The 18,091-nt window shown below is 41.4% G+C and overlaps 1 protein-coding gene across 1 annotated transcript in view; it reads right to left on the minus strand.

Moving 5' to 3' along the window:
• LOC143358451 (uncharacterized) overlaps nucleotides 1-16,371 on the minus strand; it is a 255,773-nt gene extending 239,402 nt beyond the window's left edge. Inside the window, exon 1 of the mRNA XM_076795620.1 lies at nucleotides 16,264-16,371. Within this exon, the coding sequence (XP_076651735.1) occupies nucleotides 16,264-16,278 (15 nt within the window). The 5' untranslated portion in view covers nucleotides 16,279-16,371. The remainder of the gene's footprint in view (nucleotides 1-16,263) is intronic.
• Between the last annotated feature and the right edge of the window lie 1,720 nt (nucleotides 16,372-18,091).

Consider the following 18,091-nt stretch of genomic DNA (forward strand, 5'->3'; position numbering starts at 1 on the left):
ACAGGGTTTTGCGGATTAAGGACTTAACTCTTCTGGCCGCGAGAAATTTTTCTCTTGGGAATTTCTTGGCTAAGTGGATTATCTGAACCCATCAACTTGCCCGTTAATATACAAGCTGCGCCTTTATGAGCGGCACGGCCACTGGATGAGATATAATGACCTGGGAAAATGAATTGCGCGGAAAACTGCATCGTTGAAGTGTGGCCATGGACCCGAGCCATGGCTGTCGAATTAGCTACCAATAATGCAAATCAATTTTCTGTGCCTCATTTAAAAAAAAAACAGAAGATATAGCTCATATAAATTATACTGCGGACCTTTAAGCAAAATAAAATGTTGTTTCATCAACTGCAAGACGCCGAAACCGTACAGAAATTTCTTTCTTCAATAATTTTAATTAGTTGAAAATAACGTATAGCTGTGTTCGCAAGATTTTTTACTGTTCCAAATGTATTCACCTATTTGTATTATAAATGCATAAAATTCACAGTCAGCTAATTATAATTTAGTTTTTAATTATTTAATTGTTAATAGTATATTGTTTCTACTTTTAATTATGCTTGCACAGTGAAAATAACGTGTTCTTAAATTTCACATGGAAAAAAAATTATGCAGTGATTGTGGAAAATACAGTATAGTAATCGTGGGCCTGTGATTGAAATATTTCCTGCAATCCCGCGACGATGATTTCTTAAATCTTTTCTAGGTGCTGATAAGGATTTTCTCACGATTTCGGAACAATCTCCTGACAGAAACGTCGAACGGGAATCTCTCGGAGCTCACTATGTCTTGACTATTGGCAACAGCGATCCAGATTGTCAAGGTTCTACACTCGGTAAAAAGGCGGCGTCATTGTAAGCCGTTGGACAAATGCTATCGGTAGAATCTCTGTGTGTCGAGTGTCAACATTTCAGGAAAAGATCTCGTGTAATCCTTCGTGAGAAAGGTCACCTTTGCGAAGAATGCGTACAGTGTTTTCGAAGTGATTCATCATGATCGCGGCATTTTCAGAACAATCGCTGGAATTTTAATAATGGTAGCATGTTAAAACGATAACGTACAAAAATAAGAAGCAAAATAAATGCTTCATCAATTTTTATTGAATTCGAAGGGTAAAATTGTATCGAGCTACGTTCAATTGGTTTTTCACAGGTTCCTGCAACGTTCCTGAACGTTCAATAATATTTTCATTAAATTGAATCGAGGCAGTGTTCAAGCTGTTTTGAATGTTCGCGATAATACCAGTGTTATTCCCATTAATTAAAAAAAAATTTACAAAATTATAAAACCGTACGCAATCATTCCAACTACAGTCCACCGCTCTACCAACTGAGCTATCGAAGGTTTTTTACAAAATTATAAAACCAAGTGTTTCATTTTTATTTATATTTACACATTTCGCTACATTAGAAGATTGTCCCAAACGTGACCAAATGACCAGGTCTGTTTCGTTGAAGTATCAGTATATGCAAACGAAGCCATGATTCCTGTCAAATTCATTGTGCTCTCCCAAATATTCTTTACTAGCGAGAAATAGGGAAACAAATGTGTTTAATTATGACCACGTGTGGGGGGGGGGCGATGACGTTAAACGGAACAAAATCGAATTTTGCCAGCCACGATTCAGCCAGAACGAAAGTGGTTCCGTTATCAAGCTTCAGCCAATCATATTGTGTTATAAGAGTCAGCAGCGCGACACCGGCGCACGAGATAAATGTCAGAGATCGCGGTGTTCGAAGTTTCTTTACGGGTCACAATACTGTATTCCCGGAGATGTATTGCTCCGGTTCGCCCGACGAGCATGCTTTATAGGGGATCGGAAATCTCACGTGACGGCACAAAGCCTGTATCTTCGAGTAGATGCGTCATATTCGACCCGCGTTTCATAAGTGACGTTGAGAATGCTGCTTTGTCAAGTTTCCCGATGACGGGAAAGTTCGCGTGAACGTCGAGGAGAGACGCGGAAAATTTATTTGACTGCGAGTTTCTCTGTGTGCAACGATTACACTGTTCGACAGGTACACTCGACTTCTGGCTTTCCCTTGCAGCGTCTTATGAATTTTTATCTACGCGAAATGCTGCGCCAATTTTCAAAACGCTTGTACAATTTTGATGATTCTTCATTTATTCAACATATTTTTGTATTTACAATTTAGCACGAATTTATATCGGTTTGTCTTTAATCGACGATACGTATGTCACCGAAAAATTTACTCGTTTTTGGTGTCTTTCCAAATACTATTTTAATTTTTCATTCAAGTAGATTAATTTCTGCCGTTTGTCCGCTAGGTATTTTTCGACAGAAGGTGAAGGTCGTTTACTATGTTTCGAATGAATTCAGTGGAACGATTGCGAAGGGTACGGTGTCATGTAAATACATATAAAAACGGAACCGTCTATGCGCCGCCGCGTCCTCAAATATTTTTCTAATGCACGCGCATTGGAAATTTCGCTGGCGCTCCGCTATTATGGCATTACGCATGTGCGTGGATGCGAGAAATTCTCACGCCGGTGCGGAACACGGCTGAAAGCTGCAGCGAAATACAATTACGAGGCAACAGCTGTCCATCAGGGCCAATTTATCTATGAAATCCGTCGATACCTAGTGATTATCATTATTCATCGTTGACGAGCTCTTATTACGCATTCAACGTTGCCGGTATAATCAAGAATATTACTTGACTTTTCCATCGCTGTAGTTGCGAAAATGAAACATTTCACGGGAAGAGCAACATCCGACAAGCTGCGCAGTTTCCGAAATTTTTTTACCACTAACGAACTAAAACGTCTGAGAAAAATTAAAAAGTGAACTAAACGAAGTTAAGTCGAAACGTAACACTTAATGGCAATTTTGCAGTAGAATCGAAGATCAACTTCAGAATTTCTCAATAAATTTGATCAAAAGCTGCATTCGAAGTCCATATAATTAATAATATAATTATTAATAATAATTAATAATGGTGGACCCAGGAATTAAGTACATAGCCAAATAAAAGAACGCGCAAGAGTATGAAACCCAAAACATGCTAGAACAAATTCTCAAAAATTATTTTTGCAACCCCAAAGCACCTTTGGACGCCATCAAAGGGGTTGGTCCGCCTCGGAGCAAATTTTCTCATCGAATTCCGTGGAATTATGTGCAGATTCCATTAAATGGACTATAGTTAGAAACCTAAGCTCTGCTGGAACAAGTCCCAAAAATCGAGAAAATTATTTTCGCAGCCCCAAAGCGCCCTTGGACGCCATCAAAGGGGTTGATTCTGCTCGGAGCAAATTTTCTCGGCGAACTCTGTGGATTTATGTGCACCGAACCTACCACCGCCGGTCAAAATGACCGCTCCAGATTTTTTATTTTACAAAGACTGAAATTGTACAGATGCTTTCGTGGGAAACGAATAAATAATTACATTTAGGAGAGCATGTATTGTAATACGAACCGCACAAAATCCAAATAAATTCAATCTCGTCATTTCTATAAGACAACGTGTATTAGTAACTTTTAAGGCTCGGTAGGTTTACTGTTAATTAAATGTATAGCAAACGTAAGAATGCAGTACAGTGAGGGACCTGCACTCAGCTAGAACGAGTCCCAAAAATCGAAAAAATTAATTTCGCAGCCGCAAAGCGCCCTTCGGCGCGATCGGAAGGGGTTGGTTCGCGTCGGAGCAAATTTTCTCGGGGAAGTTCGTGGAATTAAGTGCGGATTTAATTTAATTAGAGAGAGCTAGGGATCCGGGGCTTGTCGGAGGTGGTCGGGTGAGATGTGGCCCCGTTCGCGAAATTTTTTCGCCGTCCCCGATCCACGTGTGCCACGTCCACGTCGCCGCGACTATTGAATTCCGAGCTGTCGCGAGCAGCCTTTTTTTCGCGGCGGTTCCTTAATCAAACGGAAATTACTCGCGCCGAGAGTTGTCACCGGATGCTCGAGAGCTTGCGAATCTGTCCGGCTCTGGGTGGGTGGTGGTAGAAGAGAGCGAGAGAGGGGGGGGGGGGGAGAGGAGAGGTGGGGAAAAAAGTTTTCAATCGGAATGCGTTAAATCGAATCACGTTCGCCGCTGAAGTGGGTGAGTCGAGGGTCGCCGGGCAGACCGGTTGTGTTTCCACCTGAGCACCCTTCATCATGAGCCGCCCACCTGGAAACAAAGTGACGACGCGAACTGCCGTCCCGAATCGATTATACGAATTCTCCTTCGCACTGTTTTCGACTGTTCGCCGCTATTAGCGCGAATTGATTCCCGGAATTAGTTCGCCGTTTTTTCGCCTGGCCCGCACCTACTCCCGTGCGCGACGGTGGGGGCGGCGAATGAATCGAAATTTCGGACGGTGATTGGTCGACAGATCTGTGACGAAGAAGGGGAAACGGTGCGTGACCTCTTCGGCGTGAACCGGAAATCGAGATAAACAGTTCGCGTTTTTTCTATCATTTATCTATTAACCGACTCGTAATTGTAATTGTTATAATTAGACTGCGGATTTTATGCATTTATCGCAAAAACGAGTAGGTAGGGACAGAAGTGACATCAAATGAATGTATTGTTGGTAAAAGATCCGCTGAATATTCATATTATTTTATATTAATTTTATGTCCGCTTACTTATCACTAGACTGCGGATATTATGACGAAAATGTATACATGAAATACAAAACGATAAAACCATTTGAACAATTTTAAAATACTGTTGCATTATTTTGGATTCGTTAAAATTATTTAAAAACGAAATGAGTATCTACAGAGGTCATGTTACATGTAATTAGTACAGACCATTTTTATTTTGCATGAAAATCCGCAGTCTGCTTATCACTTTGTGTCTGCTAATTGTTATTAAGTGTAGCCTTACACGTGTACAGCGATGATATGCGTTATTATCGTTATTAATATTCTTCACGACGGAATTTCGTTGGGAACATACCTAATAGCAGAGAGTCAGCCATATTGCTTGGCATATAAAGCGACGGGAGTTTGTTTTTATATTTCATTTTGTCTTTATGATACTTTTTAATGCCAACTCAACGATGGGAGTGTGCACTATCGTTTAGAAGCGTTTGATCGCTTGTTTGACGAACGACGAGTCTGCTTGTTTGATGACACAGAATTCTAATAGACGCTTTGGCTTTTGCTCGTGTCACGTTGATGCACGTGACTGGAAGGACACCGTAAAAGAACAGAAAGCTTTATTTCCCCTTCAGTATTCATATTATTTTCTATTTGGAAACAATTTTTTTTAATTTCCTGCAAAAAGCCACGAGCATTGTAAATGGCTCAATATTTTTTAAACCACTTCTTTCAACCACGATCTGATGAAAAAAGCAGACACAATTTTATAATTAGAAGAAATGAAAGCAGAGATCGTTTATTTCATATTAACTGGTAAATGATTTATTTATATATTTTTCGACCCTATTGCAGGAGAAATAATTGTACAATATAAATGCGATTAAAATACATGTAAAAATTAATATTTAAGTAGCCAGCAGTCTGTCTCAGGCATTCCATGAATCTCTTTAAACAAATGATAATATTCTCAATATTAACACTAAAACTACCAAGTATTAACAGTATCTGGTAAATATTGCCTTACAAAAATGGCAACCCTAAATTTCTTGAGACTGTCCGTAATTTTCTACATAATAAATGCTTGGACAAGGAAATTTATTCTACTATTTTCCATAAATGAATTTTTATAGTTTCAATAATTATAAACTATAAGACCGTGGTAGGTTTAGTGTTAATAATACTTCTTTAAGCATGTTACATGCCGTATTTCGTTTAAAAAAAAAATATCAAAATGTTACCACCCGAAATGACATATGAAAATACATCGATCAATTAAGAGTTAATAAGTCCATGGAAAGAATGTAACGGACAATTAAAAATTTCACTAAAACAGGTAAATAATGAGACCTGCCTAACGAATGTCCTCGTTCCGCCCACTGCTCCCAAATTCGACTCCCCACATCGATCGATAAACCCAGTGTCCAACCGTGGCAATATTGTTTCTCCATTCGCGAATATTTTTGTTCATTAAATTTGGCAATCTTTGATTCCGTTCGTGCCGAGTCGAGCATTCAATCAAAATTCATTTGGCCGAATGAAAAACCAAAAAAAAAAAAAAAAACGAACCGCACTCGAGGAACATCGCGATTTCCCTCGGTCCGACAGCGTCAGATTAATTTCTGCAATATTTAAAAAGCGTATTGTTTGCTTAACAATAGCGGCTGGCGTCGGTTTTGTTTGCGTGTCCCTTTGCTCAGTTCAATGTATTCGTTTTCCGCCGCATTTGAGAACTGCAACGGTGCACCGCGGTGGTTCCATTCGATGAAATTTGTAACGTCGACTTTCATCCCGGAATGATAACAACAACAACGACGACGATAGAAACATTTTCGCCGAAGCAACAACGAACAACTTTTCATTGCTGATGATCTATGTCCACGGTGAAGCAACATCACAGCTTTTTGTCGCCTGTTGTTGCCTTTTTTTAATCATTCGGTGAAAGCGGCGACTTTTTCAAAAATTGTTCGTTGTTGCTTCTTGACCGTCCATATGCTATGCCGGAGTCATTCGTGACTCATTCTTCTTCTTTATCCGAAATACGACGAAAGCCGGTCCCGAGCCGGCGTCTTATATCGAAAGATAACCGTAGTGGGTCAGAAATGACACCGGCATAGGCCTACGACTCGATTCCGAGGGTTAAATTAGTAGTGCTATGTAGGTACAGTGATTTCTCTATATATGTCGCCAACGCTTGACTGATAAACGTCGCGGAATTATCCCCACTACCGTGAGGGGTCACATAACGTGAGGAGTGTAAACATAACACGGCTCGGGTATGTATCCTGGACGATACTTGTCGCTGGCGAGACCCGTGTTGTTGACATATATCGAGAATTCATTGTATAGTGCTGCAATGAGCAAGTCTCAGTCATGGTTAGTATCTTGGAGTAAACGCGTGTGGACAATATGTTGTCAGCAATAAATATACCGAGTGTTCGACTTGACGACTTAAACGAAAATGGAGAGCAAAAAAATTGCGATTTCGGCTTCATTTTTTAGTTATGATCACTTAAAAATCTGCCTAAAACTCGGCAACCCGACCAACAAATGTGTACGTTGCTTACGTCATATAGACGCGCGACAATTACGTATCAAAGGGGGTCCTCGCTCGCGCCTAATGGTTAGGCTTTGACGTCACACACTTTAGCCAATAATTCGGCTAGAACACGCCAGATTCTTGCCAGGTGACTTCTTGCGAGGTACGCGGAGTATCTGTCACGTGACTGTCGCGCGCCTTTGTGACGTAAGCAACGTAAGCACCTCTGTTGGACAGGTTGCCGCATCTTAGGCGCATTTTTGCTTCATGATAACTAAAAGATGAAGCCGAAATCGCAATTTTTTATTCTTCATTTTCGTCTTATATTGTTTTGGAGAACCACCCCTTAAATTTTCTCCCACCTGTAGTCGAACACTATAATATTAAAAGGGGGTTGAAACAGTATAAATTCAAACGACCGATCTCACAAATCCAATCCGAGCACAGGCTAAACGTTCAAATTAAGAAACGAAATATTCAGTGAAAAAAAGATCCTCGATGACAACGAGAAGTGTAATGATCAAACCTTCAGGAAATTTCTTATTGAAAGCGCATTTATTTCCTCGGGTCGTTATTTGTCCAATCACGATCAACTCTTCATAAATCAATCCTTTATTCGGCTTCGCGTTTGAAGCGTATCGACATTGGCGCTCGCTCGTGCTTGTTGGTTTTTAATTCCATGTTGAAAGATGCGATTCGTTCTTTGACTTCTAATTGAATGAAACGAAAAGCTGATTGGTCGGCCTTTGAGCCACCCCCACTCCACCATCCTACCCGCTGGTGTACGTTCGCTGTGAAGATCCCTGGAGCAACGATGGAAGAAAAACGGTAACTTTGAGGCAGAAAATTACGTTCCATTTAACTTTACATGCTTGCGCATAAAATGCCGGGCTCTCGACTTGAGTCGAAGTAAAAAATCAGACGTTTTGTATTCAGCAAGAAATCCAATTCGAGGCAGACATTCCTTTGACGCAACCCAGCTAATTTGTTTATTCATTGACAAAGGACCGGATTCGCACGATGTTACCCCGTTCAATTTCTGTCTAATCGTTACTTCTCCCTCGATTATCCCGGAAGAATGAATTTAATGGTTTTCTTATTTTTTTTTTTTTTTTTCGTGTCCGTTGTAATTAGAGTGGAATTGTAAAATAAAGCTGGGAGCAACGTTCGTTACGTTCTTAGCGGGTATAATGAACGAGTTAAATGGTACTCGAGTGTACACTGCCATTCGCTCGTTTTTAAATTGAATTTCCTCGAGGAGCCACCCCCTCTAAGAAAAAAAATTTTCCCTTACATTTTTTCACTTTGCATGTTATCGCGGGATAACCGCTTTCCGCCTCGTTGCAGCACTTTCTCAAAACGGCGAAGAAATTTTCAACAAGAACGCAAATAACTAGATCGCCGGATATTTATGCAAATTCGCCATTTCCAACGCTAATTCGCGGCGGAGGAAATTAGGCGGAATTCTATTTCCTGCGCTGGGTGTTCCGTTGCGTTTAGAACAACACGTGTTCGACATGAGCGACGCGAAAACGTAATTAATGAATCACTGTTGCGTGTTGTACGGTGCTACACGTAAGACTACTACGTAATACACGTAGGACTACTACGTAATACACGTAGGACTACTTTGTTAAATATTCCGATGCACCGTAAACTCGTCCGTTCGTCTGCAGATCATTTCATTAATTTTTTTTAATATTACATTGCAGGTATCTGCATTTGCAATGAGTCAGAACTACATTGTTACACCAATCGTGGTGATTTGACAAATTCAAGATTGAAATATTCATCATACCGATGAGCAAACCGTGAATTTTTGCACAAATTTCTATTTTTATAATCTTCTCGGATTACTTAACATTTATTTTACGTAATAGATATGGAATAAAAAACGCCAATAATTTTGTTTAGTTCACAGGTTCCTTTCGAGTTCCTAAATTTACACATAAATGTCCGCGACTACTTTTACAACCCTCTTGCATCCCAGTTAACTCTCCTAAAACAGCGTTTATCGTAAAAACGATTATTTTATACGATTTTTCTTAGGATATTTTCTTACGGAAAATCCAATGAAATGTATTTTTCTTGAACTTCCGCTTCGTATCGCACGTAACCTCATTAATTTGCGTACATTTTCAGCGAAAATTCAAATGCGTTTCAATTACGAATAAAATTGTAAGAAATACAAACGGAGGGGCGCACATTACCACCCCCTGCTACATCTTCAACGTGGAACGTTTTTCCTCGAAATTCGAAGATTCAGAGGAGGGTGTCGGTCGAGTAATTGAGGCAAGGCATTGAATTCGCGATCGCGTGGCGAAATGATTGGCCACGGAATCGAGTGTCCGGCCAAAGGATACGAAATTCCCCCCTCCCCGCACCCACCGACCCACCGCCTTCGTCCCCCCTCCACCGGTCGAAAAATCGAGCGTTCCAGGCGTGAATCGAGTTATCGTTAGACCGTGGTAATGGCTATTCGTCAGGTAGCGGAATTGCTTCTCGAAATGGAGTGCTCGGTTATAACGTGCTATATATCGGGAGTAGCTAGGCGCTATTTGAAAGTCAAATACTGCCGCGGAAGATGGGGGAACAGAAAGTGGGGGATGGAAGGTTTCAACTAGAGGGCGAAAAGGAGGAAGAACAGCCCCTCACCGGGGTGAGAGATACCCCAAGACATTTCGCAGCATCGTGATATCTACTGCTCCTACGTAAACCGCAGACTTCATCCGATTAACGGCAGCTTCTATAATGCGAGCATCTTGCCAAATTGGCTATGGTTGACTTAATTAAATTCAAATCGACCCTCCGCGCGACGCGGTTTCTTAGAGGTTTTTGGAGCCTGTTCGGGGTCCCCAGACCTCGTTAACCACAGAGGAATACTACTGGCAACCGGATTCGCAGAGCCCTTAAGCAACCAGATTTCATTTACACTCCCTGCGATTGTTTGTTCAGATTTTAACACTAAACCTACCGACACAATGTTTAAGGCCGCGTTCTCCTACGAACATTGCAAAATTTAACAATTTTCGTGAACGACATTTCCTACGACGCACACAGCACGTTGGCCGTGCACGAACTTTCGTTTTTTTTTTTTGAATGTTGGTATTTGACCCCTTGCTCTACGATTCAAGTTCCAATAGCGTGTGCCAGAAACAAAAACAAGAGCGCCATTCCACGGTTCGGCAAATTCGAGTCAGGCCCGTGCTGTTTACAATGGGGCGGGTCAACAAAACACGAGCGTGGCACGTGTTGTTTACATTGAGCCCGACCGACTCGCCACAGACCGGGATCGCGATACTGATTTTCGGCTCGATTACCTTGACCACGGGTATCACACGTGGTTGTAGGGCAAAGGGTTAGTAGTAGCTTCACAGAAGTGTTCCTAGATAAAGTCTTCATCTAACAAGGAGAGGCCACGTCCTTCGGGTCACTGATTCGGTTGAAACTTTGCAAACTTATAGATCTCGTTCTCCTCTTTACGAATATATACCATTATAGGGGCAGATACCCAATACTTTTCGAGATATTGATGATTGAAGTTTCATTATTCCCCATGTAATGCCGTATTTTTTCTAGCCTACAACAAGAGTCGATGTGGCGCAACGGTAGCGTGCCATGTTTTCAGCCGGACGACCAGGGTTCAAATCCTGCCGACTAACGCATTTTTTTAAAATTTCATTATGTTTTATCATTGCATATTTATATTATTAATTTCAAACGATTAAATTTCACGCATAAAATTGCATTTTGAATTACAAATAACATGTATTTCGTATTTCACAATTCCATTTAAATTATATAATCAACACGGATCAGACAGAATGTCAGTATCAATCAACGTTCGAGAGGACAATAACATATAAGGGAGTAAAGACCGCACTTGTTTAAAAAAAGGTAGATGAACTTATGTCACATCACACAAACGTAATAGTAACTTGTTCGAAATCCGAAAAGTTAACACAAGATATTTATAAAGAGTTCTTAAAATTTAATATATATATATATTTAATATATAAATTACTATTACTATTTAATTACTATTAATTATTATTTAATATATAACAATAATAAATAATCCTGTTGTTAGGAAATAAATACATGTTATTTGTAATTCAAAATGCAATTTTATGCGTGAAATTAATAATATAAATATGCAATGATAAAACATAATGAAATTAAAAAAAAAAATACGTTAGTCGGCAGGATTTGAACCCTGGTCGTCCGGCTAAAAACTTGGCACGCTACCGTTGCGCCACACCGATTCTTGTCGTAGACCAGAAAAAATACGGCATTACATGGGAAATAATGAAACTTCAATCATCAATATCTCGAAAAGTATTGGGTATCTGCCCCTATAATGGTATATATTCGTAAAGAGCAGAACGAGATCTATAAGTGTGCAAAGTTTCAACCGAATCGGTGACCCGAAGGACGTGGCCTCTCCTTGTAAGCTCAATCCTCGGGTCCGTGCCGTGACATAGATCGTGTAGGGCTACTATTTTCTTGCGTCTGCCGCGCCGAACGTAGAAAAGGACAGCGCGTGTAAACACAGACCGGGCGGCCGAAGGCGAACTACATACCGTCAATTAAACCACTAAACCTACCGACACTTCTTGTATAGCTATTCCTACCGTGCGCGGTCAAAATGACCGGTCCTTAAAAAAAGTTATTGTTCATATAATTAAACGTAGATAATAGGCAACTTGTTGCTGAATGAATTAGTAGAACAACTTCCATAAAATGACGATACAAATTTATTTTTGTATAATTTTATATAAAGGTGTCGTCCATCTTTGCGGTTTGGATGTATTTGCCATGATACAGTATTATCAACCAGGCACGTGCGTAACTTGATAGCGTCTCATTCAATTAGGCGGCTCATTTATTTTGAGTTGGCTACGCCACATTGAGAATAGCCTTTCTTTTATACTGATTGTTTAGGTTTAGAAGAGCTATTAAAATGGAAGAGCTATTTAAATACCATATTATCTCGCGCGGTCAAATTGGCCGGCCGCGGTAGGTAGGACAGACTACATATATTTCTTGGAAAAAAAAAAAAATAAAGCGAGAAATAAATAATCATAAATACATTGTATACATACTTTAAGAGAAGTCGCAAAGACAAATAGCAATGTGATCATGTTGTACGTACGAAATTGTACGTGTTAAATAGCCATTGAAGAAACGGTGAAAGAGTTTCTACAAATATTATTTCTGTAAACACGTATCGGCACGGAATCGAATATCAAAAGATTCGCTAAACATTAAAACACGGCGACAGAATTTCTTCAGTCTCGCCGCAAACAAAAGCAGCCAAAACAAATCGCAACCTCGCAGTTTTCATAGAACTAAACAATCCGACAATCCGTGGCCCGAAAAAAAGTAGAAAAATATCTATACTGTAAACTCGATCATACAACGGCTTCACCGTGGCGCCGTGGTAGTCGATCCACGTAATCTCGGATTAATTAAAATTTCCTGCGAGCAATTTGGATTCCTGTCCCCGCGGATATCTGACAGGCACGTTGATTTAGGGGTTCAATAAAAATTCCAAAATGGCGGCGGAAAGATCGCGCGAATGTAAACCCAACGGTCGTTCTTCCGATCTCTTCTTATAGTAAAAATGAAAATGACAAAAAAAAATTACTGTAACGAGGAACAGCGGCGCGAGCGTGTGCGTGTACACATCCACGAGAAAGATCGATTTGTTCACTTTTCCCTGTTCTGGCTGATTTTTATCTTCGCCGATGAGCTAATGAATATTCATGAACGACGATCAGTGGGCCGAACTCACCTCGTTTAATATTTACTCGCTTCCCGTGATAGTGAGCGAATGTTGACCGTTGAATTAGTATTTTTCGGGCAATTTCCCGCGAGTTATTGTTGTTGCACGATTTTCGTATGTTTAGTCGCGAGAAGTACGAGTTCGATACGCGACGTGTCCGCTGTTACCGTAAAGTATCAAAATTGCACAACAATTTTCTCGATGAAAGTCAAACGACGAAGACCAAATGAATGTTTTAATCTCCAGATTAGTACGGATTTTGGAAATTGTTCGGAAATGGGCAATACAGTGTTTACTCTATACAGGGTGTCCTGTTTAAGTGAGTACAGCAGGATATCTCGGAAGGCCCTGTAGTTATTGAAAAAGTGTTCGTACAAAAGTTGTTTGGTAGAACGGGCTACATCATGTGGTAATAATTGTTTTCTTGTGGGTGGAGTAGTGGAGGAAATCTGAAGGTCAATTTACTTTTCTTAAATGGAATGCTATATTTTTTTCAAAAAGTAACAGCAGACACCGAGACAAATCCGAAAAGGTGCTATACGATATTATTCTAATTTTAATACAGGTAAATTGTTGTCCTTTCGAGATATTCTGCAGTACTCACTTAAACAAGACACCCTGTATATGTCCCAAATGCCTAGTCGATAAAAGTCCCGGAACTATCCCCACTGCCGCGAAGTATACCTCGCGAGGGACCTTGAACCGAGGCTTCAAGAATAGTATCTCCTGGCCGATATATGTCTCTAGCTGGAACCGTGTTTTGGACATATATCGAGTAAACACTGTATTTAAATATTTCAAACGCTATTTAACATTCTAGATTTCATTTGGCTTGAAAAATAGTACTTTGAGTAGGATATAAAATTTCAATGGTAAAATACAGTGATTCCTCCATATATGTCGCCAATGCCTCGACGATAAACGTCACGGAATTATCCCCACTACCTCCGGGTATACCCCGTGAGGGGCCTCGAGGAATGTAAACATAACACGGCTCGGGTATGTCTCCTGGACGATATATGACGCTGGCAAGACCCGTCTTATTGACATATATCGAGAATTCACTGTACTAGTTTTCCCAGCTGGGGCCACTAACCCGATCGCATTTACTAAGGGAGATGCTGGCAGCAAACGCGGTAAAAATTGCTTAACGAAGGTGTCTATCGCACTTCGTGTTGGCCGCAACTGTTCAGCGAAATTTTCGCGCGCGTTGTCCGGGAACAATTGTTCGTCGGAACGATTCATTCGCCGACAGTTAACGTTGATCGCTCGGCCAGGTTCCGAGAACGTTACACAGCCGGATGTCTTAACATCGGGGGTGGGAAACATTAACAGGAGGACGGTTGTCAGGTGTTTCGCGAAAATGGCAATAGCGGTGCACGGAGCATGGCCGACCGTTCCTGCGGCGAGCGTTTCGACCGCGAGGAACTGCATTTTCTCGAGGTAACGGTATAACAGAAATTTGCAAGTAAAAAGGAAACGGTGTTCGGGCGAATTCTGCCGCGTCCTTTGAGCGTATTGAAACGCGGAGAACTATAATCCGCGACGCGATCTCCGGATGAATGAAATAAGGGGAATCCGAGCCGCCGCGTTGTTTCGTACTTACTTCTAATCCGATTTCGATGCGATCGTTCCGATTCTGGGGATATTTATTGCGCCGCATAAACCTGTTCTTGTAACAGCTACCGTCTAGATGTGTCGGTATTTATTCGATATTTATAAATTTTTCAATTTTCAATATTTTCTCTATAGCTGTTCCAATCAGACATTTTCCTGTAAATGATTTCCTTGATTCTATTCCCGTTTATAGACTTTCAACAGAGCGTCTCGTTTGAAGTTTCGCACACAATTACATATTTTCCAAACTATAGTAAAAAATATATCACCGAAAACTCACTCTGTTTCGGGGGAGGAGGGTAGTGAACATTTTATGGTGGTCACGAATCTTCTCTGGGTGGACGTGCTTCCGTCTAGCAAAGCTAAATATTAAACAGCACTAAATGACCTTGAATGACCTTGGATGACGAGAGTGTTAAAACATACAGGGTATAAAAAATACAGAGGACACCTTGGAATCTCGTAAGCACGTCCACCTCGAGAAGATTTGTGACCACCATAACATGTCGTCCTCGAAACAGTGCAAATTTTATTTAAAATTTTTTTTACAACGAGTTCTAATTTGGGAAATAATTGCGTGCGAAACTTCAAATGGGACACCCTGTACGTGTTCTAAATAGTTGGTCAGATTAAATTCATAGTTCTCGAACTGTTAACATCCTCCGTTTCCCGAACACCGTGCATCGGTATCCAAAAATCTGTTGGTATGACTCGAGCTTTTCCGCGGAAACTATCATTTTTCGCATCGAGAATTTTTGCCAGCGATTCGAAAAAAGCTTGTTCGGAAACAGTTAGCAAACAGAAACGTGAAAAAACAACGATTCCTCCGGAAGACCGGTCAGATGCGTATCCCCGGCCACAGTTGTGTGCGTACGAATGGTCAAAATCTCTGATCAAAGACTCAAAGACAGACAGTGCGTTAGGTAAATAGAACTTCGGAGCAAATTCGTGTTTCGAGTTTTTTGGGACTTGTTCAAACATATTCTAACCCCTTCGATGCCGGTTCGTCAAAAACGTCATTAAGGAGAATTGTTCACGTGGCAGACATATAAATTTTTTCTTTAAATATATAAAATTTTACATGTCGTTTAGATTCTTCCGTTGCATTAAATTGCTTAAATTTAATTTAATAACTGCATGAAATGAACAAGAATATTGAATAAACGGAAGAATCGGAAGAAACATGCTGTACGTGTCTTCTAGATTTTTTCGGTGCATTAAATTGCATTAAGAAATTTAGGTGAACGAAAATGATCAGCGAACTTTAATAAACATGTTTATATTTATATGCAAGTGAAGAGTCAGTTGCTGTCAATCCCATCATCCAACACATGATGTGGTACTAATGATGTTGTGGTACTAATATATCTATATACAGTGAATTCTCGATATATGTCAACGTATGTCCAGGAGACATACTCGAGTCGTGTTATGTTTACACTTCTCGGCGTCCGAAGTCTCTCGAGCTTCGTGACCCCTCGCGGTAGTGCTAGCGGCAGTGGGGATAATTCCGCGACGTTTATCACCCAGGCCTTGGCGACATATATAGAGAAATAACTGTATTATTATTATTACTACTATATATTATTATTCATATACATAATAAGTATTATTAGTGATAATAATGATAGTTCTGATAACCCTAAGGTGGTACTTCATAGACTGAGGACACAGTATAAACTGCGAGCAAATTTTCATTAAACAAAAAACCTGCAAAATCGTGTTTCTACAGGTAATTGGAAAACTGGTTGGTATCAATAAACTCACCAGAACTTTCACCATGTATACAGGCCAGCACTAGAATCCAGCCCGGTCGAATCGGCAGCCAGGCAGTTTAAAATTCCCCGGTGCAGCACGCCGTAAGGTTCCGCTGCAACATTTCATTTTATTTCATTCCTTCGCCGTCGTTCCTTTTCTTTCTTCGTCGTTTTATTCTGTTTCGCGTCGGTTAATGGAAGGAAGCTGTCTGCCGGTGTTTGCCGGGCAAATATTTGAAAACAACTGAAGATGAAAGAAGAAAGAAGAGAGACAGGGAGAGAGAGGGGGGGGGGGAGACAGCTAGAACGAATCCATAGTGGTCGTCTTCGTCGAAGGAGAAGGGATTGCAATTTAACACGGGTCTAGTCGGTGTCAGGCTCGCTTCGGGAAATCTGGTTATACGTATAAATGTCATACGGGGATTGCCGCTCGGGTTTTTTTTTTCGCCGTGGACACGTACAATCGTTAATTAAGATTCGCGTTCGCGGCGCGCCGGGGCTCTTTTAATTATGCCGCGCATTCGTCCGCGAGGTCTAACGAAGCGACCGAAAACCGCCTGTTGCCGATACGCACGAGGCTAACGAAGTCTCGGGGTAAACTCGAAGAAAGAACCAAGGAAACGAATCGCGAGACAGACACACATGTACACGCGCATACACGGAGCGAAACCCGTCCATTGGTTACCCAGCGTGAAAACCTCGGATGATCCACTCCATCCCCCCCCCCCGTTCTCTCGCGCGCGCAGGATTCTAACTCGCTTCGTATCCGGCGAGCCCCTTGGGGATCCTTTTGTTCCGTGATTCTCCTCATAATTTCGTGTTGACGCGCCGAGGGTACCGGGGATAACGAGAACCCGGTGCCCGACCGTGTCTTGGATTTTCTAGAATTCTCCGTGTCGCGAGTCGCGTCGCGCCGCGTAGTATCGCCCGTTCTACCCGGTATTGTAATTGCAGCGCGACGGCTACGGGGAATTTGTTGCACGGGAACACACCGTTGTATTTACTCGGCCAAATTACGTAGTAAATCAACCGATGCGACTTCGAGGGAGCAGCGGCGTTTTCGCGAGTCGGGAAATAACAATCGCGATGGAAAACAGATACGAGGCTTCACGGTGGAAAAGACGCAGGGTCCGGTGGGACCCCTTCCCGGTTTTGTGTGGCCGGTTATCGCGTGAATTGTGCGACTTTTCTTTCAGGTTTTTTTTTGTGGGGGAAGTGTTACAATGTAATTGCAGCTATTTGTCGTCGGTGTATTGTTTCACGGAGTGTGTCAGGTTGCTGCGTACAAAATGTCCGATTTTAGAATCCCGTTTAATCAAGAAATACTATTACGGCCTGCAGGCTTATCATGGAGGTGCGAAGCTGGTTTTCAATTGGTATTTATCTAATTTCAGCTTTAAATAAATTTCAATTTCGATCATTATGATTGTCGTGCACGATTTTTGTAGTTGAATTTAGTATAGAGCATTTGCAATATAGTAAAACAGATTTGCTAACCGGTAGAGTCCTAACAGTTTCGAATCGGGCGCCAAGCGCGCGAGTAGACGCACGCACGCGCGGTGAACGTTCAGAGCGGGTGGGAGGGGGAATCGCGAGCCAATCAGGCGTCTGCGGAATCGAAGCAGCGCTTCCGATAGTCTCGCTGCGAGTTCCCCTCTTGCGTTGCAAAAGCGAGGTCAAGCTATAGTTAACGGCACGCGCTGTACAAACAGCGGAAAGTGAACCGTTTGAAGTGGTTCTCTTTCATCGTGCGTTCAAGGAGCTGGAAGATTTTAATTCGCTGCGGATCCGCGGCGCAAAAAGACTAGAATTTCGTCGAGTATCATGATTTTCGGGTC

This window comes from Halictus rubicundus, chromosome 1 (genome assembly GCF_050948215.1).
Source record: "Halictus rubicundus isolate RS-2024b chromosome 1, iyHalRubi1_principal, whole genome shotgun sequence".
Taxonomy (NCBI): Eukaryota; Metazoa; Arthropoda; class Insecta; order Hymenoptera; family Halictidae; genus Halictus; species Halictus rubicundus.